Source organism: Bactrocera tryoni, chromosome 4 (genome assembly GCF_016617805.1).
Source record: "Bactrocera tryoni isolate S06 chromosome 4, CSIRO_BtryS06_freeze2, whole genome shotgun sequence".
NCBI classification, from domain to species: Eukaryota; Metazoa; Arthropoda; class Insecta; order Diptera; family Tephritidae; genus Bactrocera; species Bactrocera tryoni.
The window spans coordinates 66,879,776-66,903,051 of record NC_052502.1 but is presented as its reverse complement, the minus strand read 5'-3'; the positions used below and the strand labels follow the sequence as shown (position 1 = coordinate 66,903,051).

The 23,276-nt window shown below is 32.8% G+C and overlaps 2 protein-coding genes across 3 annotated transcripts; both read left to right on the top strand.

Moving 5' to 3' along the window:
- Positions 1-767: 767 nt before the first annotated feature.
- On the top strand, positions 768-4,990 carry LOC120774950. The gene is made up of 2 exons (XM_040104830.1): positions 768-1,349; positions 1,785-4,990. The coding sequence occupies exons 1-2, from the start codon at positions 1,311-1,313 to the stop codon at positions 2,073-2,075; spliced, it is 330 nt and encodes a 109-aa protein (XP_039960764.1). The 5' UTR covers positions 768-1,310; the 3' UTR covers positions 2,076-4,990.
- A 1,215-nt stretch (positions 4,991-6,205) lies between these two features.
- Positions 6,206-22,852, top strand: LOC120774947 (serine/threonine-protein phosphatase 4 regulatory subunit 2). 2 transcript variants are annotated; one of them, XM_040104828.1, is made up of 4 exons: positions 6,206-6,400; positions 6,611-8,097; positions 17,660-17,848; positions 19,351-22,852. In XM_040104828.1, the coding sequence occupies exons 2-4, from the start codon at positions 7,881-7,883 to the stop codon at positions 21,153-21,155; spliced, it is 2,211 nt and encodes a 736-aa protein (XP_039960762.1). In that variant the 5' UTR covers positions 6,206-6,400; positions 6,611-7,880; the 3' UTR covers positions 21,156-22,852. The 2 variants fall into 2 exon arrangements, with proteins under 2 accessions (XP_039960762.1, XP_039960761.1); XM_040104827.1 differs by having other exon boundaries at positions 19,348-22,852.
- The last annotated feature ends 424 nt before the right edge of the window (positions 22,853-23,276 follow it).

The following is a 23,276-nucleotide window of genomic DNA, read 5'->3' as shown; positions in this document are numbered from 1 at the left end:
ATAAGCTCGCAAATTATTGAATACCCGGAAATTACCGCAACCCAACATTGGTTGTACATTTAAAAATACCATTTTGTGTGACATGGCTTGACTAAACATACACATATGTATGTATGTATATTTGGAAGCTTTATCTTGCTTTGTAGCTTAACATACCACATATGTATATGCACATATTAAAGCGCTTATCAATGCTGTCTCCCTTTTGTAGGCGTCTATTAAAATGGCAGACAAACATGGCAGCGTATCCAGTTATACAAATGGTATTTCCTTGTTTGCCTAACCACAGAGCATATACACACACATACATACATACATATATATGTATTATAAACGTTGTATGAGCACAGCAGATGTGAAAAAGGTATGACGGAAACATGCCATACACAGTGTTTGTGCATGTACACACAAGTGTACTCACAACACCAAAGCAGAAAAATGTTGCGCATACGCCACGTTGTACCATAGTGTTAAGTACAGAATAACAGAGAGAACGGAACTGTATTTTATATTTACATTCAGAAAAGAGCGCTGTTATAAGGGGTGGGTGTCACATTGTGGAAGTAGCTGTGTTTTTTAACGCTGGCTAATATAGAGTCAGTTCGTAAACTTGGTGTGAAGATGCTTGTTATATATACATACATATGTATGTATTTGTGTTGTGCCTGGTAGTTGTTGGAATGATGAAATGAAAGTTGTGCGAGTTTATTGGCATAGGTTAGGGGTTTGAGATGCTGCTGAAGCAGTGATGTTAAACTTTGGGAGAGCTGTGTATTGTTGTGACAGGATAACAAGTATTTCTTTGGTATAAATAGCATAGACATTTGGGCGGAACGTGTATTAACATTTGAAGACTGCGACGTAGCTGAGCTGTGCAAAGGATAAGGAAAATATAATAAAAATATAGTAATAACAAAGTATATTATATGTATATATAATTAATTATTATGTGTTATAAAGAGTGTTAAGGAGAAGAAAAAGTGTTTGAAATCATTTGAATGAATATTATATATGTACATATTTAAGTGTGGTATATAAATAACAAAATAATTAAACTAAGCATAATAGCGCTATCAACCGTCTCGTTTCTATAAGAAAATTATATTATTCAACTACATAAGCATCGTTGTGTTAACCGCAAGTAATTTCAAAGCAGCAGCTATTGAAAAGTGCATCGATATCTGTTTTAACAAAACAAATTGCGTTTGCATTTACTTTTACGGCACATTAATGCAATAACAGCAAATTTATAAAGAAGAATAAACAACACGTCGCAGCCTGCAAACATATACACGCGCTTAGGATTAAAAATGGAGGGCTATCAGGATATGAGCGAGCTGGAAAAGTCGGTAAATATATACGCTACTCGATTTGAAGTACATACATTTACAGTTCTTGCAACTATGGCTTGATTTTAAGTACATACATTTACATTTTTTGTTACTATGATATTCTGGTTCATTTCAAATTTATAACTGCTGACCTACTTCGTGACCTCTTCGCCTTTATTAATGCATAGTTTTGTGCGCTTTTATTTATTTTTACCGCACCCATACAAAGAACCGCATTATCTTCATTACTTCCTACAACCGCACACTATCATGCCCTCTGCAGATATTGTCCTCAAATATTTAATGTCGTCATTGTTGCTGTTTAAATTACAGTATAGCTATATACAAACAAGTATATACATATGTATGTGTACGCAACATCATATTGCTTTACTCATGCTCTTATGCTTACTCTCTTTCATGTCGCACGTACTTACAATAAAATGCACAAAGGTCGCGCACGCGGGCACCCAACTCTATACCGTGGCACACAAATTGCACGAAGTCGAAACGACATTGGACCATACCAGCAGCCTGGATGATGTTGATGGCGTTTGTGTCATGGAACTGCTCGAGTCCATGGAGGAGGTCAAGGCGGAATATCATCATCTGGTACAAAATATACGCGAGGTGCACCAGTTGCAACGTGACGTCACCACATCGATACGCTTTCAAATGCGTAGCATGCAGCAGACATTCGAATCGCTTAAGAAACGCATCGAATTGCGCGTTACGCAAAACTGAATAATATGCGCTGAGGGCTGTGAAAGTACGGAATACTTGTAGGTGCTGGTAAAAAATACGTAAAACGACGATGAGGCGTGAGAATTAAATACATTTCTTGGGTAATCTTAATTTTATTTTTGAATGAGAATTAAATATGTCTTAAGTCGCCTCATTTTTGTTTTTTAAGTTCTTATAGACATAAATAGTTTATAAGTAATGCATTTGTATATCAAAACTTCCACAGTTTTCTTTTAAATTATGCAACATTATTTCTAGCTACTTCTACTTGTTACTATTTTATTACATATTTGTTGAGTAATGATTTATTTTTTATTAAGTTGGCAAACCTCACAACCAAGGTTGCGAATTTATTAATTAAAAAATTTGGTTCACAAGTTAATTTTCGATTTAGTCCGAAAATCGGTGTTTTATTAAATTTTCAATTTCTATTTCTGGGATTTAAAAGTGAAAGTTAATTTTTTTATTTTTATTTTAGAAGAAAACAAAATGGCAGAACACGTGAAAAAAATATATATTTTAAAGCAATTTAATTTTTTTATTGTAACTTAAAAGCTTGGGATTATTTTTTTTTTCAATTAGGCATGCGCGTTTAAGTAAAATTTTTAAACAGATCTTTTGTTATTAACATTTTTCGGAATTATAAAACAAAATTAGTTCAGATGTTAATTCAATTATTTCGTAATGTATTATTTGCAAACCTTCCTAAAAATAATGAGCGCCGTAAGGCAATTATTAAATATTAAAGTTATACATTAGCTTAGTGTCTTTGTTACCCAGGAAGATACTTATTTAAATCAATTTCTGCAGAAGTAAAGCTTTAGCGAATATTTATTTGTGATAATTCACATTTTTGTGTTTATTTACTTTTTTGACAATCAGCTGTTTACTAATAAGCAGTGTAGGACTCATATTTAATTGAATTTGATTTTATAAAAGTGCTTTAATTTGTTAACAACTTTTTTTGTTAATATCGAGCCAGGGTTGCAAAGAATGCCTTAAAAAATTAAGTGATTTAACTTTTGAAGTAATTTTTTTAATCTCGAAAATCTTAATTAGAAACAATTGTTAAATTTGAAAGATTGAAACAAAACAAATTTTTAGCTCAAATACCGGAAATATAGTCCCAAAAATTGCACTACAAACTAAAAATAGTTGTTTTGCAAATGCAATTTTTAATTCAAAAATTCAAAACCCTCGTCTAACATAAAACTTTTGATTGTTTTGTCTTAAAAACCTGTTTATTTTTTTATATGTGAAGTGAAAAGAGAAGAAACAGGACGAAACATGTAAAATGTTATTACTATTATCATTAAAATATTTATTAACATTATTTAAACAAGTATATTAATATACATATATTCGCAGTTTATTTAGCAATTTCCATACTCTGTATGCGAACTCTCGCTGGTTCACGTATTACTCACTTTTAAATACAAGTAAACTACCTGGTAGGTAAAATGCACTGCTGTGTATGTATGTGTGGTAAGTCTTATTTCCATCATTGTTGGCAACTAGATTTTACATTTACGATACAAGGACAAATAGTAAAATGCATGCATATACATAAATACGTACATATGTATGTAAATGAATGGGACTATGCACCAAAAAGGATAAGTGGCCTAGATGAAGTTTTAAATAGGAAATGTGCCTAGTAATTCGGGTGTCCGTAAGATATTTCGTTATAGTTTCGCACTATTTTATTTTATGCTGTGCTGTGCGCAGAAACCTATACATAGGTGGCTGAAAAACTTCAAGGTGGTTAAAATACTACAAGAAATTCTTTTCAATACAAATTATTTCTAAGAAAATAGAATTGTATGCTAGAAGAAGTGGAGCGCGTAAAGTATGTTGTAGCACCCTACGGAGGAAATGTTTATGTATACATTTGAACTAAAAATTGTCGACATAATTTAAATAAATTTAATTTCTATTATGTTGTTTTAGTTACTTATTTCTTATTACCTTTTTGCCAATGACAGCAGACACCATTTTATTTCTGGAATTTATTATTAACATTGACGTTTATCTTATTCTCTAAGCGAATTCAATGGAAAATACCATAAACGGTAATTTTGTTCCAGAAAGTTAGTGGCCAAGAGTAAATTGAATAAAAGCAGACGTGCTTCTGGAAAAAATTTTATTATAATTATAATATAAACGGTTAATGCTAATTTTCATTTATATTCGAAGGCACTTTATTTAACTCTTATTTGCCTTAAAATTTGCGTACAAACATACATATGTACATAACTTATACTTAATTTTAATTACTGTAATGTGCAAGAGTGCATGAGATTATAACTGATTGTTCGGTGAAGGTAGAAAACTTACAAACAGATATAAAGACGATGATGATTTGAAAAAGTTTCATATAAGTTTGGTAAAAAAGTACACCTAAATGAAGCGCTTGTAATTTATTTTACAATGGTCTTTTTAATTAATTTTATAATGTTTTTGTTTTGGTTCTTTTCATTAATTTTAATTGCATATTTGTGGAAGTTATGATTAGAATAATTTGAAAATAAGTTTTCTGTTTTGTTCACAAACTTAGAGAAATAAGACAATTTACTAAAAGTAACAAGTAAGACAAAGCAATTTAATAGACTTAGTCATTAAAGAACTTAGCGGCATTTAAAGTGTATTAATTGTATTGAAAAACAAAAAAAAAAACACACACAATTGGGAATAACCAAAAATATTTTATCATATACTTATAAGTATCTTTAAGAAGCAATAATTTTTGTGCAATTAGACTAATATTTCCAAAAAAACTTAAAAGTTGAATAATAAAAATTCACCTACGTATTTCGTATTGCATTTATAGCAAAAACGCATTTTTATTACTAATTCATTGTTTCTAAGCAGCAATTACAAATATGAAAAACACTTTTTGAAATAAATCACGTTTGAAAAACTATGTATGTATATAAAAAACTTATAATTTGTGTTTTAAAAATTGTTAACTTATTAAAAACTGTACTTATTAGACCTTATTATATTATATTATATATGTTTTAAGAACATGTTTTAAGAACATGTTTTACAAATGAGCTTTCTTTTGTAAAAACTAAATACATTTAGCATTAAAAATAATATTTAAATATGTTAGTTACAAGTTACATGCAGTTACGTTGCGGAATATACCGAATCTCCTTGTAATTTTAAGTAATTCATAAAATATTGTAAATTATTCTAAAACTACCTAAAAGGCAAGTTGAATAAAATGCATAAGAAATTCAAGAAAACTCAAGCAAAGTTTTAAAGTAATATTTTACTTGCACTTATTGTATATGTATGGTTGTTAGCATTTGAAGCATGACAAAGCGTTAATTCCATAGGTATCTTAATAGCATGACAGGCAGGTGTGACCATAAATGGAACAGCTGTTGGTATTCTCTCTCCCTTTTTCAAAATTTTCTAAGTATATACATAAGTACGTACACACACATACACTAACTTTTTATGTGCAAGAAATCACATTTAGAAAGGAGTTAATGTTCGCCGGCTACATGTATGGAAGTGTGAATGAAAACAAAGGCTAGGAAGGGCACGTGACTGCAGGTAAGTGCGCAATGTCTTATCCTTACTTGCATACATATGTATGCACCCACAGTTGTTGTGGCTAGAACTACTTAAATGTTTAAACAAATCCCTCATAAAGAAGTAACAACATACATACATAACATTTGCAAATAATTTGAAATGGGTTGCATTTCCCTTCACAAGAAATAAGAACTAATCGTATATAATAACAATCCCTCTGAAATATACGCAAACTTTATACAATAAACGTAAAATATTTTATATTCAAAAATATTATTTATGTATGTAAGTTCCTACCATAATTAATCATGATTCCTACAGAGCATGGAAGTTTACTTTCCATAAAACATTTTGAGTGGCACTGGTAAAATTACAAAACAGCTGTGATAAGCGCCACATGATTTTTGCAAATAGATTGCGTTAATGCGAAACCATATGAAGTTAACATTTTGGAATGGATAAATAAACCTTAAAATATATTATAAATGAGTAAATATACAACGGAGTTATGTAAAAAAAAAATAAAAAAAATAATTTACTTAGCACTATATACCTTTCCAGTATGTCTATACAAACACAACAGCTGGCAACATCACTCAGATTTCATTTGTTAAACGCGCTGGAAGAGAACTTGCAAATTTATTATTTTAGCCAGAAGCCGTAAAGTAATTTTGAATATTTCGAAACCATCATATAGAATTAACTGGTTGACTTTTGAATTGTAGCAGTGAAATAAATAATTGAATAATTTTAATATAAGTGCTTCTTTCTAACAGGTTAGTGATTTTATTTTCCCACATCTGTGACACCGCCGCTACGTACCAAAAAGCGTCGCTGCCGACAGCAAGATTTTTCGCTAACAAAAATTATGCGACTAAAATGGTTTTTTAAACAATTTATTAACCAATATTATTCTGTTGTATTACAAAAATTGTATGCATATTCTAAACTCTGCTATGTACTTTCTTTGCATTTACATTTCGCAGGAGCAAGATTGCAAATCAAAATTTTACCTGCAACGCATGTACACACACCTAAACAGCACGTACCATTCATTCAGATCGTAAGCCGTATCCGGAGCAGCTGCATATTAAGTCGGCAAGAGAAAATCTCTTGTCTTCTTTGCGCCTGTTCCTCACTAAGCAAGGGTCTCTACATACTCAACAACAGTAAAATAAATTTTTAAACTCCAATTTCAACCTCGTGCAACAACTATACCGGTGCGAAGAGTTGCAGCTGTAAAAGCCGGGTAGTTACACATTTATTATACATACAAACACCTATATACCGGCCTTGTTGTTTGCTCTGAGACGCCTGCTGTCTGCAAACTGAACGTCTGCAGTGCATAATCGTCAAGGTTTTCGTAATTCAACGATTCTGTTCAGTCTGAGAGCGCACATCCAGCAGTCATCAACGCACCGCATCACCAGCACGGAACGTAACCATTAAAATTTGTAAAATAATTACTTGTCTGTTGGTATTACCACTCGTGCCAATAATTGTGGTCTTAGCCAGTCTAGATTCCAACTTGTAACATCATTTAGAACGAGTCTCCACTTATTACTGGAGTTTTCGTCCCACTGAGCTCCTATTGCATTGCACGTCTGTCGTTTGCCATCCACACATCGCTTTTGGTTAAGTTTGGTGTCTGTGCGTGAGTGTGTGCACGTTTGTCTGACTAAACGCGCCCGTATAAAATAGTTGTGCCGTGCCTTTTTGTAGTCGTCGCGATCTGTGTCGTCGTGTCCATTGTCGGTTCCCGTACCCGTACCTATATTCAGTCGGTAGTGTCGGTATCATTACTGCAGTCGTGTATCTCTGGTCTACGGAATTCTCTGTGTCGTATATTCGTTTTGCAAATTTGTTGCTGCTGGTTTTGCCACACATTTGCAAAAACAAGCAACCTAAAATACGAAACTCAACTTCGATCTCCTACGACAAGAGTAACTTCGTCATTGTGCAGCGAGAAGAGTTGCGAATATTTTAAAACGTACATTGCCGGTTGTGAACTTCGTTCTTGTGTGTCTATATCATCATCAATTTCATTGTGGTGGCAAGAGCGAGCTAACCAGTGCCACATTAACATTTACAGCGACAGCAGGAAGACGACATATTGCGAAATTTAAATATATATTTTCGATCATATTGAAAAAGAGGAAGCTAGAGTTAACTAGACGCCTACCTAGCAAAAATTTTCATACGGTGAATCTCAGACAAATTCATTACATTCCCGTTTTTATTGTTACATTTAAATAAATGGTTAATATGGAAAACGCCGAAGAAGTAATGCAAATTCTGGAGCGCTTTACGCGTCTAAAGCAAAAGGAGATACCCAAGGAGTTGGACGATTATTTGCAGTATGTGGCGAAAACCGGCGATACGGTATTTAAATGGGCGAGCCTGAAATATTTATTCCGGGAGAAATTGCTCAATGTGATTAAACATTTCCATGATACGTCGCCGCGTGTTGATGGTGAGTATAGAAATAAAAAAATATATACATACATACATACATATGTACCTCATTAAAACGCACTAATCGTGCTACTCGTAAAAATGCAGGATATTATGATGAATGAATAAGTGTGGTAATTGTATGGCGGTGGCTGACAAATTTTATTGCCATGCAAGTAAATCCTCTTTTTCTGGATACTTACTAACCGGCTTTTTAAACGTATACATGCCGCTTTCCTCCATTGCGCATCACACCACCGTTTCTATGAAGTTTTCGTGTCACATTTTTTCCTTTTATTCTTTTGTCGCAAAGTTGCAGTCGAAAATTGTCTGCATAAAAATGCTGTTTCTGTGTACATGGGGGCAACTTTCTCCTTGATAAATACCAAAGTTGTAAGAAGAATAAAATTTGCAGCAGCAAAAAACTTGCAAAAAATGCAATGCAGACGTGCTAAGCGTGCAAAGTAGGATATTCGTAACTACATACAAAATACAGAATTATTTTTGTACATTGTGTAATAATTTTAGAACAATATTAGCAACATACCTATTTTAGTAATGAAGCAAACCAATGCTGAAATTTTTGCTTTTGAAAATGCATGCTGTTTTAAATATCTTCCATCAAATAAACTTAAACATAAAAAAAAATATTTTTAACTTTGCACTCATTGACAACGCAGGCAGCGTCTGGAATTTTTGCACATTTGTTTTTTTTTTTGATTCAGCAAGCTCTGAAGTTTTGTCGTTGTTTCCTACGAAATAGCTGCTTTAATTACAAACAATTAGAAAAACACAAGGTCACGCGTTTGTGGTGGTTAATACTAGATTAAATGGTTTTAAATGACGAATGTACAATTTTTTTTTCTAACTTCAGTTTGCAAATTAAATTAAAATAGATAGCATAATCAAATTACTCAATGAAGGATCGTTGTATTTGGAATTTGATAATCAAAGAAAAACAGTATAGAAGGATTAATATAAATTTAAGAGCTAGCTAAATACTTCAATAATTCGCCAAATGATGTGGTCACAAAAAATTCTTATCTTTTTCTTTTTCTAACTCTTCATGGCACTTGTTGAGTTGCTCGATTGCTACCTGGCCTCGAAATTTTTAATTGATTTAGATTTAATGACTCCTTTGCAGCGTGAATTCTAACTAGAGTGTGCTTAAATACCTATCACACCTGCATAACAAAATATTATGAAGCAGAAAAGGAAAGAGAAGAAAAAATAAAAATAAATGCAGACATAAATAACTTTATATATGTGTACAAGTGGCTATGTACTCCACATACATATACATACATACTATGTACTTAATGGAAGCAAAGTAGATTGCAAGTATGTAATTTTTTTTTTATATTTTTCAACTTTTTTTTTGCTAAAGTGGGAGTATGGATTGGCACGCAGAAAGCTAAATGCGTAGCGCTCCATCAACACTATAACTTAACCATGTGTATTTGTGAGTACAAACAGATGTGACATACATACTTGTATGTACATATTTACCAGCTTTCACACATACATACATATATATCACTTCATTATTATTGTTATTTTTTCTTTGCTAAGTTAACACCAGCACACAATCGCTTGTGCGAATTTTTTGCAAAAACACCTAAATGTGCAGAAAAAATAAAAAAAATGTTTTAATTGTTATTCAGCGTGCGAAAACCTTACTCCCATTACACAAATTCTTGCTTGCCTTTTTTTGCAATTTCTTTTATTTTATAGTGTAAGGAAAAGATAGCAAAAAGTTTAAACTGCTTTGTAATTCCATTTTAGCTCATCAAATAGAATTTTGTAGCTAAGCGCACTTGAAATCCCTTCATATTTTCGTTGTGCTTTCTTTTTGGTTATTATTTATAACACTAACGCTGACTAATCGCCGAAAAAGGCTTTTCTGTGCGTCACAAATGCTTGCGGTAAAACAAATGATATTCTTTGATATGATAAAGAAATTATTAATTTAAATATTTGTGTGTATTTGTACAAAATATTAAGTGCTGTGTGCTGGTATTTGTCTTTTCAGTTGAAATAATCGTGATAATTTTTTTATACGCAAGCTTTGTTGTTTCTTTAATACAAAAATGATGTGAATTAAAATTTTGAAGATAACAGTTTTAATTCAGTTAAACTAATTAAAGCTATATTGTGTTTGGTACCACAACTAAATTGGACGCTACACACTTTGAAGAACTGTATTACTTTTAACTAATACATATTTATTCAAAACAATTTTAAGTTGCTTAACCTCTTTGTGTAGTTTTTGTTCACACTCACTAAACATTTCTCTCCGCATTTCAATTATTGAAATTTTCGCACCTATTAAGTCATTAGAACTGTATTATAATTTACTATAATTGATTAATGATGTCAAATGTTGTGCTAATAGTTATGTTGTCAAATTAAAACCCAAAAATTTGCACTACAGTTTTTTTATTTAGATAAATTTGTTAATTGTACGTTTTAACATAAACATATGTACATACCAAAACAACAAAAACATTAACAATTGTTGACTCAGCTCAACTGAACCTAAGTTAGTTAAAATATTGGCAAAATCATAATTTAAAGTAAACGAACACAACTTACTTATATGCATTTGTACATATGTATGTACATAGATACATATGTATAAACATAGAAGTTTGCCGAATATTGTGAATCATGAATATTCCATGAATGCTTCTTTGCTAAAAATTCCCAACTGATTTGGAAGTAGGACAAAACGTGGAATGCGTTCACTTTCTCTCTAAACACTGAAGCTATAATATAAAGCACTGATTGTCTTTATTGTACTTTACAATATTTAATATTTTCTTAAAAAAGATGAAATATGTTTTTTAACCAAACTTATTTTATCTTTATTTAGAAAGGAGGTTTAATTAATTAATTTTTTTTTGTTATATTTTTAGAATTTTTTTTTGTTTTTGTCTATTTTTTTTCTTTATACATATATGTATATTTTTTTAAATTTTGTTTTAAATTCGTTTTTTATCATATTAGTACAGTACGATTGTCATAAAATTTTGACAACCCGCAGATCAAAACAAAAATATGATCAATTGATTTTTGTTATCTTGCGGCTACCGTTTCAATTTGCATTGTCAAACGTACAAAAGTTGAAATTTTAGATTTATAGAATAATCTTAAATCAAATTTTAAGTTCATATCAAATTTCAATCATTAAGATGTAATTTTTTCCCCGCTAACCTCGCTGACGAGCACATTAACTAACCTAACCTATATTATGCATCACTCATAAAAGTTACTAAGCGAAACAATTTTACCCCACCGTGTAATTTACAACTTACCTTGCGACGGACTTATTACTTTACGGGCATTTTGTGCATTTCCACTGGTTTCATAAACCATAAATCACAATGTCAAGTCCTGACTATTACTGTCTCTAAAAACTTTTTAAACGCAAAAGTAAAGAAAATACATACCTATCTACTTACTGTGAAAAAACTGAATTAAAAAAGAAAAACATAAAAATATACATATGTATGTATGAGCCATAAAACACGCAGCTAAGTGAGCGCAATGAAAGAAACTCATAAAAGACGGCAACAAAGGCTTTTTGGTTTGTGAATTCCATGTTTTTCAAGTGAGCGGCACTCATAGTCGGCTCGTTCAAATGCGTTCATTCGCATCTTTCGAGGAACTTACTTTTTTGTTATTTTATTACATATGTACACTTTGCTTTTGCTTTGGCTCCTGCTTTTGGTGCTTCCGAATGCGCGACGGCTTAAAAAATGCCAGCAGCAGAAATTATAAAGAAACCGAACTGAAAAGCACACAGAATTTTTTCGAAAAGCAACAAAAATCAGTTTGTATATGTGTACATACTATGTACATGTATAGTATGAAATAATTAATACAATGTAGGAAAAAAGGCTTCAAACTATTTTTAGGCTATAATGACAATAACTGAAAGAGCCAGACATTTGAAAAATAATAATAATAATATTGAAAAAAAATACGACTCCGCTAACAATGGGCAGCAACAGCTCCCAGCAGCGGCTTGGAATATACATACATATGTATGTATGTACATGTATATAACGTTGTGGTTAGTCGCTTTCTCATATCAGCGGTAAAGACGGATACACGTACTTATACACTTAACTACCACATATGTTTGCATGTATGTATTTGGCAAAAACAATAACCACCATGGGTATTAAAAGTCAACAAAAGCAATAACAACAACTACGCACATGTTCTACATACTCTTCTTATAGACTCTTAATGCAACAACAACAAATATTTTTCACAAATGCAGCAAGCAGTTCCAACAGAAACAAATACAAACGGCGGGGTGGTAATACGACGGATTCACGCTCAGCAGTTTCATTGTTTAGTTGGCTCTCAGCCGCTGGAGCTGCTTTTGGTCAATTATTTGTTGTTCTTTCAATAAAATATACATAGCTTGCGCATTGTTGTCGCTGTAGCCTTTCCTTTGCTGCTGCTTGTTGTCTCCTCCACCACCTCTAATGTGACGTGCTGGTTTTGCATTTCTTTCCTTCGTCGCGACTTCTGCTGTGTTACCAGTGATTTCTTTGTTGTTGTTGCTGTTAGTTTAGATTTTGCCGGTTTTCATTTTCAACTTCAATTGAAGGCACAAGATAAATACATATGTACATATGTAAGTATATGAACTACAGTTAGCTTTAAAATTTTTTAACCAATATGATTAAATTTTATATTGGAGAATATTTTATAGCATGTATTTGGAGTCTCCCAAAGCTCTCCGAGAGAAAAATCATTTTTTCTGGTACTTTATGTACTTTAAAAGCATATTATATGTGTGTATACATATACTTTCATAAAATATAAATAAAGTTGCTAGCGCTTGAAATATTGATTGCTATGAAAATTAAGAAATTAAACTTCTAAATCATTTAACAATTGAAAAACAATCAAAAAACAATTTACAAACAATTGAATTACTTTTTTTGAAACCCGAAATCTTAATTAATATGAAAAATATTAACAAATACCGAATTAAAAAATTAAAAGAAAAATTTTAATCCCAACAATCGGATTAAAAATTTATTTTTAATTTAAAATTTAGAAAAAATAATAATTTTAATCCCAAGATTGGTATTAAAAATTGAAAATTTAATTTTTAAATCAAAATTTTTGAACTAAAAAATTCGCAAGCCTGTTCGCTGCGCACTTTTGTAGCTCACTGTTTATGAACTCGTTCGTTTTGCATATTTACGAGCACCTCCTCCTTGCAATGCTGTTGTTGTTGTCACTGCAACTGTTATTATAATTGCTTGCGGCTGCTCTGACAACCATTACTGTGGCGTTTTCATGTTTTACTTTTATTTTTTGGGGAATTTTCGGTTACCGGCCTTTTAATGGGTTTTGTTTGTGTACTCTAAAACCAGGTCTTTGTATATACACATGTGTGTATCTATGTGTGAGCATGTATGAATACTCCAATTTAACAGCAGCACAGGAATAAATGCCCGGTAATTGCGGCCGCCTTCTCTGCCAGCCAATTTGTACAACCACATATGTATGTACATACATATGTACATACAAATGCACACTCCGATTTATTTACTAACACTATACTGCTTTGACGGCGCTTTGTTGTTGTTAATATAATAACAATTTGCTTGCAATAACGCTTATTGTTGTTGCATTTAAGCTCATACATGTATTTTCTCACACTCTGGTACATAGCAACAACAATGTAATGCTATTTACATATGTATGTACCCAAGATGTTGATTGAATATGCTTTCAATGTATGTATAAGTTATATAATAACAGCGTGCGATTGTGTTTGCTTTTGCAGCTGGCTAAAACGCCTGAAACTTGATGTTTGTTGTGCTTTTTAGAGCTATTTGCTGCAATTTCATGTATTTGCTTGCTTAATTACAACGTAGTTGGAGCTCACCTTGTGCGAATTCCATTAAAGAAAAGGTTTTCTGGAAACAATTTAAGAAAGCGACGAAATGCGGGAATAGAGAGTCACAGACTGGAGATTTTGCGTGCTTTTAATTTTATTTTTGCTCTCATATTTGGAGAAATTGCTATTTGCCGACATACAGTTCGCTCAAATTTGAGGTTAAATTTAAAGATACTTATATAATGTTTGGAGTTCTTTACACATTTTTCGAATATGAAATCTGATTCTTGACCGGTTCTTTAGTATTAAAAACAAATTTAGTAGCGTTTATGGCATTACCAATCGATTCTCAGTGAATTTGTTAGTATCAGCTATTTTGCTGATGCCACTTTAGCATGTCTTTGCAAAATATAACTCCTTGATAGTTTCTTTTAAATAAAATAAAATAACTTTTCATTATTTTTTTATGTAAAAGCTTGGCCCGATCAAATCTGTTAAAGCCAGTTGGAACTTATTTTCAGAAGTATAGTTTATTAATTTTTCTCTGATTATCGCTTACATTTAAATAAAAGAAATCATCACTTTACGATTATCTCTGCAACTTTTATCTGCATAATCATTGTTTCAACTAAACTGTTCTGCTTAATTGAGCACTATCTTCACATTACCTATAAAAATAACGATGAGTGCGCCGTATGAAATTGTATTCATTCAAAATATGGTGACAAATATTTACTTGAAAAAAAAGTATAATTATTACAGTTTTGGTTATAATAAAATTATTATATGTATATACATTTCGAAATTAATGTTTTAATTCTTTTGAATATTTTATATTTCTTTTTTTGATAAATAAAAGAAAAATAAATAAAAGTGTTTCAACTGATTTTGTTGGTTCTAAAAAACTATGAAATAACATAATAAAAAAAATAAATGTTTCACATAAAAATAAATTATACACGTAACTATTTTGGTATTTAATTAATTTCGTTAAATTAATTAAAAATAGTTATTCAAAAGCAAAGTAAGAAAAATAAATAATATATAAATTATTATAAAGAAATATGTTTTTAAAATTTTTTTTAAGCCGTATTTATCTGTTAAAAAATGAATTCCTTCCTAAAGCATTTTTATAAATAGTAATTTAAAATTAATTATTTTTTCCGTTTTGTGTTTTTTATTGTAATTATTTTGAAAAGTAAATTACTTATAATGTAAAAAATTAAAGATATAATCAATTATTATTTTTTTAATAATTTCACAGAACTGCTTTTTATGATATAATTAAAATTTCTTTATGTACTATAATTATTTAAATTTTTGTTCTCAAAAAGTCGAGAGAGAAATTAAAATTAATTTTAGATTTAATTTTAATATAAAATAAATTTTTAAATTTAAAGTCATAATAAAAAAAGAGTTGCCTTAAAAAGAAGAAAAATAGTAAAAATAATAGTATTTTTACTGATAAATAATAATAATAGTATCTTTACTGATAAATAATAATAATAGTGATTTTAAATATAATAAATATTAATTAAAAATCTATTTTGTTTTGTTCGTACATAATAAATAATAATTTTTTGCCAACAACTAAAGCGCTGGATTAAAAACATTTTTTTACAAATTGCAAATTTTGTTTCTCATGGCAAACGTCTTTGATTGAAAATCGATATTTTATTGAAAATAAGCTTTCCTTTTCAAAAGATAACCGAAATGGTACAAGAAATACGTAAACCGTTTCCACGACAGTCGGGTCTACGTAACCGGAACGGACCCGGTTTTTTATCCGGCCAAGCACTGTCAACTCGGCAGAATTTTACAACAACAACTGAGTAAAAAAATGCGAAAAAATGTTAATTCCAAAACAAAAATCGTGAGATTAAATTTTTTTTATGTTTCCTCTGATATTTGGAATTTTTTTTATGCCATGTTTGAGATTAAAATTTTAAAAATATTTTGATTAATATTTTCGAGATTACGAATGTTAATCAAATTATTTTTTAATGTATTTGCAATCCTGATGATTGTTTTCAAATTTGTATATAAAATGTATTTATTTAATAAACTTTTTTGTAAGAAATAAACTGAAAAACGGTTTATTTTAGTTTTAGTACATAATAATAATAGCTTACTTTTACATTTCCAATAATAGTGAAAATTTAAATTGGTTTTATTTAAGTTTCTATTATAACTACGTAATTGCTTTTTTTACACTATTTCTTAACAAAAAAAATTATGTTTACTATTTTTGCTCTCTTTAGATCAACGAGTTCAACTTTATAAGTGCGTGCATTAAAGTAAGAAAACAAAGTTAAGCGATTTGCAACATTTTTGACATTTGTGCGTGTGTGTGTAAGACCAAAAAAGTAAACAAACAAAAACTTGAAAGCAAATAATAAATAACAAAACCACTTGAAATCAACACACTTACGCCTTCAGTCAATTACTTATTTACATACCTATATGTATGTATGTAAGATATAAATGTGTGTGCGCGCTGAAAAAAATCACTTAAAAATTAAAAACAAAAAAATCATTGCTACAACATTGCGATAAAATTTGCATGACATTGCTATGGCGGCGCTATAGCATCGTTAAACAAATGATAGCACCAAGGCGAATAATTCATTCCGCATGCTCATATTATACATACGGACATAACTACATACATATACATATGTGTACAAATGCGAATGTGTAACACAAACGTCACATTGGCGCTCTGCGCTTCCGAATTCACACATCGCTAAAAGTGTTGTTATAATTGTTGTTGCACATTTACCGGCTACTCCCTATTGACGCTACTCGTTTCTGTGGTAGTCACTGTCACTAGCCGGCATTCTGCGCTCATTTGCTGTCCACACACAGCTTTTCAGAGCGCGCCTCTTGCTCTCAGCCTATATACAAGACAACAAAAGGAAAAAAGCACAATGACCAGCCTTACAGCCAGTCAGCAGGCGCTCCAGCGCCGTTCCTTCATGCGTCCAATCATCCGACCTGCTATCTCCATTTAAGCTTTCTTTTTATATGAGTCTCTTTATTAGTGTTTTTTGCTTTTCGCGAGAGTTGTTGCTCACAATCTGACCGGCTGGTTGTCTGTCTGTCCGTTTGTCCGTGCGTCGCGCTAATCGTTTTTTGCATGCCTTCGTTATAATTTCGCGCAATTGCCGGTTTTTTGGTGTTCGTTTCGGTGTCTTAAATGCCTCGTGCACACGCGCAAACTTGCCTCAAATCGTTCACTTGGAGTACAATAACCCCCCTGAGGCGCTTTTGTTGTTTTCTTTTCATGTACATATGTATGCATATATGTATGTCGCTGTATACGTATGTACGTGAACCAACAATGTATGATTTTAATAGTGCTGTTTGACGGCTTTGTTGTTTTTGTTATTTTTTGTATTCTTTTTTTTTTTGTTTTTGTGCATTTTTCTTTCAGCTGTTTTTAATGGCATTCACTCCGGCTCAAGCAGCCTTCACATTCTATATGGTTGTGTGTATGTGTGTATTCTTAATCAGATTTAAAAAGCGCACTTTCTACTACAAAGCCATACCAACACACTCAGCGCTTATTATTTACTGCAAGTTCCTTGTATGCTTTATATTCGCATTTACCAAGTTGATTCTCATCATTTGAAAAGACTATATACACACCTATACATACATATGTACAAGTTTAATAATTATTCTTCTCATTCTTCCATTGCAGAGATTCCTCAATATCCGAACGTTGATCCTTTTAATTATGAGAGCATGAAATCATCGCTGTTGGAGCGTCTGGAATTATTCAATGCCGCACCATTTACCATTCAGCGCTTGTGTGAGCTTTTGATTGATCCGCGTAAACAATACAGTCGCATTGATAAATTTATGCGTGCTCTTGAAAAGAACATTTTAGGTGAGTGCACCTTCGTCGTCAACGGAAAAAATTAATTGAATCTGATAAATTCAGAAGTAAAAAGTTTTTGTAGATTTAGCGCTCGTTTTTAAGCTAATTTAAACTTTAGCTCGTGCTTTAAGTAATACTTAGTATACGTTTTTTGAAGAGAATCGTGAAAATTTTATGTTACAACGCGACAGCGAATGGTATGTCTAGATCAAGTTATATTTATAAATGTATGGAATCAAATCAGCCAGACGCAAACTGATATTTGGTACTTGGTACATAATGAGTCTAAAACAAGAAAAAACGTTATCTGTGGTTATACTGGAGCTGCAATACCCTTTACAAGTACAAAGTCTTCCATACAAGAGCTTTATTTTGATCCGTCTGTTAGTGTGACAATTTTTTCGGGGATTGTAGCATTGTCTTGGATAATAATCAAGCATTTCTCCAAATTACTTAAGGCATGTTTTCTGCAAAATTTCAAAAACTTGATTTTTATCGGTCAGTTTGTATGGCAGCTATATGCTATCTTGGGCCGATTCAAACAATTTATTCGGAGAGTGTAGTGTTGTCCTGGAAATATCTCCATACCAAATTTTATGAGATATCTTGTCAAATAAAATAGTTTTTCTTACAAGGTCTTGATTTTTATTGATCGGCTTGTAATTTCTTCGAAGAGTTTAGTGTTGTCCTGTAATTCATACAAGGACTTGATTTTTATCGGTCAGTTTGTGTGACAACTATATGCTATAGTAGTTGAATTTCGGCGGTTCCGACAAATGAGCAGCTCCTCCCAGTCTATGGCGTACTTGGAGTCAAACTACCACCCATTGCAGACGTCCAGTGTGCAATGAGTCCCCGGCATTAGGTACCCGTTACGACGACAACAATAACCCAAGTACAGAGCCGGAACAAAACTCTGAAACCGCTAGCTGGTAGCAATTTGTCGTCCGGTCCTAGCCTAGGCCGTCTCAATGTGATCGCGTAGATCTATCTAGGATGCACATGAAGAAGCTCCAACACTTTCAAAATAAAGCGTTCCGTACCTTCTAATATCTTCTCAATATCATCTACATACTGAGCCCTGCATGATCCCGGTCAAAGGGGATACGGAATTTTTTCAAGGCAGTTTCTGCTTGGAAGTTTTCATAGATACTCTCTGAAACCGACGGAACAGTCGTCAGAGTTCGTTCCTGGCGGTCAATCTTCAGTGTAGCGTTTCATATTAAGAAAATACCCAGATTTATACAAGACCAAGTTGCGTGCTTGATAGCGGTTCCTGTATCTGTAATATTTATTTGTTTAATTGGATGATAGGCTACTCTAGAGGCATAAAATATCGACGAAATTGAGCGCTGAATATTTAAGCGTGTGTTCCTTGAACCTTAGGTCCATTATTTATGCGCTATTTTATAGTGTGTAAACTTTAGTAATAAATTAATCCTAAAATATTGCATTTACAATAAATTCTCAACAAAGACCTTCTCTTTCTTCTCTTTTTTCAACTCTAGTAGTGAGCACCATCGAACCCGGTCGTAAACGCACTGAGAGCGAGAACGGCGATTCACTGGACTCAGTTGTCAACGGTGATCTGTCGCTGGATGTCAACGTCGATATCGATATGGAGAATGAATCTTTGTTCAATATGGAGGCACAAAACGGCAATGGCACTGGCAACGGCAATGGTACAGCTTCGGCAGCCGATGGTGGTGCATCACCGGAGTCTGAGTCGAAAGAAAAGCCCGTTGTGAGCGAGACAGCTACCAAGCACTCTACAACCGATGATGACATTTTGCCGAATCCGAAAAAGGCAAAGCTGGATTTGGATGAGAAAGATGAAAATACCGCTGAAAAGACTGAAGATGAGCAGAGTGGTGTATCGGTGGAAAAGGATGACAGCAAATCTGCAGCTGATGAAGCTAAGTCGAAAGAAACGGACAAAGGTGATAGTAAACCAGCAGTAGAGGTGGCTAAGCCGTCCGAGGATGCAGAAATGATAGAAGTTGATAATAAAGAAACAAAATCGAAGGAAAGTAAAGAGGAATCTAACAAGGAGGAGCAAGTAGAGAAAAAGGATGTGCTAGACAAAGCGGATGAGAAACTGTCTGAAAATAACGAGGAAAAGGAAGTGGTCGCAGAAAGCAATGACAAGGTAGAATCTGCTAAGGAGGAAACTGCCAGTTCCACTGAGAAAGTAGCTGCTGAAGAAGTTGACGCTGTTAAAAAAGTAGAAGGAATTGCTGAGTCGGAAACCGAATCAAAAACAACTAAAGAAGAAGAAAAAATCGTTGAAAAACAGGAAATAGAAAAAGGCGAAAAAGAGATTGTTGTAGCAGCTGCTGTAGCCACTACCAAGGCGGTTGAAGAATCCGCTGAGGCCGAGGTCAAGAAATCAGCCGAGCCTGCAGCTGAAGCGACAGAAGCGGTTGCTAGTGATGGTGCTAAGGATAGCGCTAAAATCGTAGACAAAGTTGAAGAGGAAACGGCGCCTGTCAAAGCCAACGAGGCCGCTGCTGATTCTAAGGCCGAAGTTTCGACTAGCACACCGGAAAAAGATGAGGCTGCGCCACAGACAACGGCTGCTGGAGCTGAAGCTGTCGCTGCTGTAGCGAAAGATTTCGCTGTTGAACCAAAAGCCACATCTGAAGTGACCGACTCCACTGCCACCCAAACAAAAGAATCTGAAAAGACTGAGAGCAATGCAGAAGCCGCTGCCGAATTGGAAAAACCGGCCGAAGAAAAAGTAGTTGAAGCTGTTACGACCACGTCCAACGAGGCAGAAGCTGTTGCGATTGAAAAGTCCACGGCTGATTCCGCTAGTAAAACCGCCGTGGATGAAGCCGAAACAGTTGCTGCTGCACCAGCTAAAAACGAAACTTCTGCGTCGGACGAAAACAAAGAAGCTGCCGCTGCTGCTACCGCCACCGCAGCTAAGGCCAGCGAAGCTGAAGTTCCAACAACCGCTGAGGCGGTAGAAAGCACAACTGCTGACAGTGTTAACGTTGCCGAAAAAAGCGATGTTGTCGCCCCAGCTGCAGATACGACTCCAGCCCCAGACTCGGCCGAAGCTATTGCTGCCGTTCCTGCTGCCACACCAACAGCCACCCCACTACCTACACCGACATTAGCCCTCAACGATCAACCCATGGACGATGTGCCGATTGAAGAGGCCCAACCCGCTGTTAACGAAGTTGTTATGGCCGAAACAAATGCTGCCACCGAAATGGCCACTGACGCAAACGAACCACCAGCACCATCCAAGGACGAACCAGCTGGCATGGAAGTGGATGACACCAGTCAGGAGGCCATGGATCAGTAATTTTGTGGCAGCACGTAACAAACTACACAATAATATTTTCCACACGCATACAATACAAAAGAAAAAATTTTATTTGTGAAAGACGTCGATGACGACGACGACGCCGACTACGGCGACAGCGACAGCGCGACGCAAAGCGATTTCTTCATACTTAAACACTTTTTGAATATGTAGCGTGTTTTTAGGCGCATAAGCAAAATTTACATGAATATGTAAACGAAATTCGTTGTAAGCTAATTTAAACTATCAAGAGAACATAATAATTATAACTTAAAAAGAAAATACAAAACAAAAGCAAAAAAGAAAGATAATGTGGTTGGCAAGCAAGAAATATATAAAAACAAAATACTTCATACACACATATATATACATATGCATATACTTTATACAATAAGCAGTGATATGTGCTGTTCCATTCCATTTGTCAGAATATTTGTAACACCACATGGACAACGAACAATACGTATTGGCTTTTGCATCATTTCCTTTTTACGATTTAATTTAAAAGATATTGAAATGGTATTAATAAAATCGTGTATTTTAACATTTTTTATTTGTGTAAACAATGCGAGCCAACAATAGTAAATAAAAAATTTAAAATTCAAAACTATAAACAAATGCTTCTTTTATCACACAGTGGCGCAAAGAAGGCCGATTTGGAATTTTTATCCTTTTTGTGTTTCTTTTGGTTGAGAAATTCGCTAGAGAAAGTGTGAGAGAGCGGAAAATTTTCGTTTTTCAACGTCTGTCGTCAGTGAGGCAGTTACATATTTGGAGAAATGTTCTACGCGCCGAATATATTAGCATACATCTTTTGTCCGTTAGCTTTTAATTTAATCCCCAGTTGCCACATCTGTATCATTATACTTGTATATTTGTAATTATTTTCTAAGGCTGGAGAAGACATATTTCTACTTGGCTCAACTGTTTTACAACAATTTGTGACGATCGATCGTCGACATATGAAAACGAAGAACAAAGTTTTTTTTTTATAATAAACCAAAATATTTTAATTGGACAAAGGTTTAATTGACACCATTGACGCGAGTGTTTCCAATGCCGTACAATAAGCAATGAATTGAGAATTTCTTTCTCTGCAATTCTTTAAAACTTAATTTCGGAAAATTTGGAATCATTGCTGTTTTGTTACCTGATTAAAAAATAAAAAAAACTGAAATAACATCAAAAAAATTTTGAGGTTATGCACCGTTTCTTATTTTCAAGTAAATTTATGCAAAAATGTTATGATTATTGTTGCTTGAGCAAAAAGCGATCTTATAAATAGAGGGTATTGATAAGTCGATTTTTATGCAACTAATCTTACTAAAGCACATACAAAATAGTTGCGGAGAAGCGATGTGCCTGTCATTAGTGGGATATGTTTGTGGTTTCATAGCCAGTTCTTAGCCGCATCTGCCACCTGAAGAGGCATAATTTGGCAACACAGATTAGTGTTGAGTTATTATTTATAAAAAAAGATATAAATTACAAACAACTGAAAATCCATTGACAGCTAAATTAATTTTTTTTGCAGTAACTCTACACACCTTAACACTTTCTAGCCTAATTCTCAACCCTTTGTTTGTCGTATTTCATTATTCCATTGACTTCCAAATGATGAAAGTTCCATACATATATGAATAAATATGCTTAAAAACATGTGCCGCAGAATCACGTGAACGTGAAAATATAAAAAAGAAATTAAATAAATACTAAATATAAATATTTTATTACATGCATACTACGTAAATAATGACAAATATTCAATTTTGCTTTGGTTTATTATTTTTACATAATACATTTACTTTTCAATGCATTTGTTAATAACTAACTTATATATACAAAAAATATATTTTATTAAAATTCATAAAAAAAATATTTGATATGACTTATTTTTATGAAATTTTTATACACCAATTGCAAAAGAAAATCTAATTTCATATGACATTTAGCTAAATTTTTTCCATTATTCACATTAATCATTCAATCATATGAGCATCCACTAATATTTAACAGCTCTGTTATGTTTGGTACTTCAAAAGAAAATAATAGAGATTTTTGACAATTCTGCAGTATCATTTATTATTGTTTATAAAAAATAAAAATAAAGTAAATAAATAC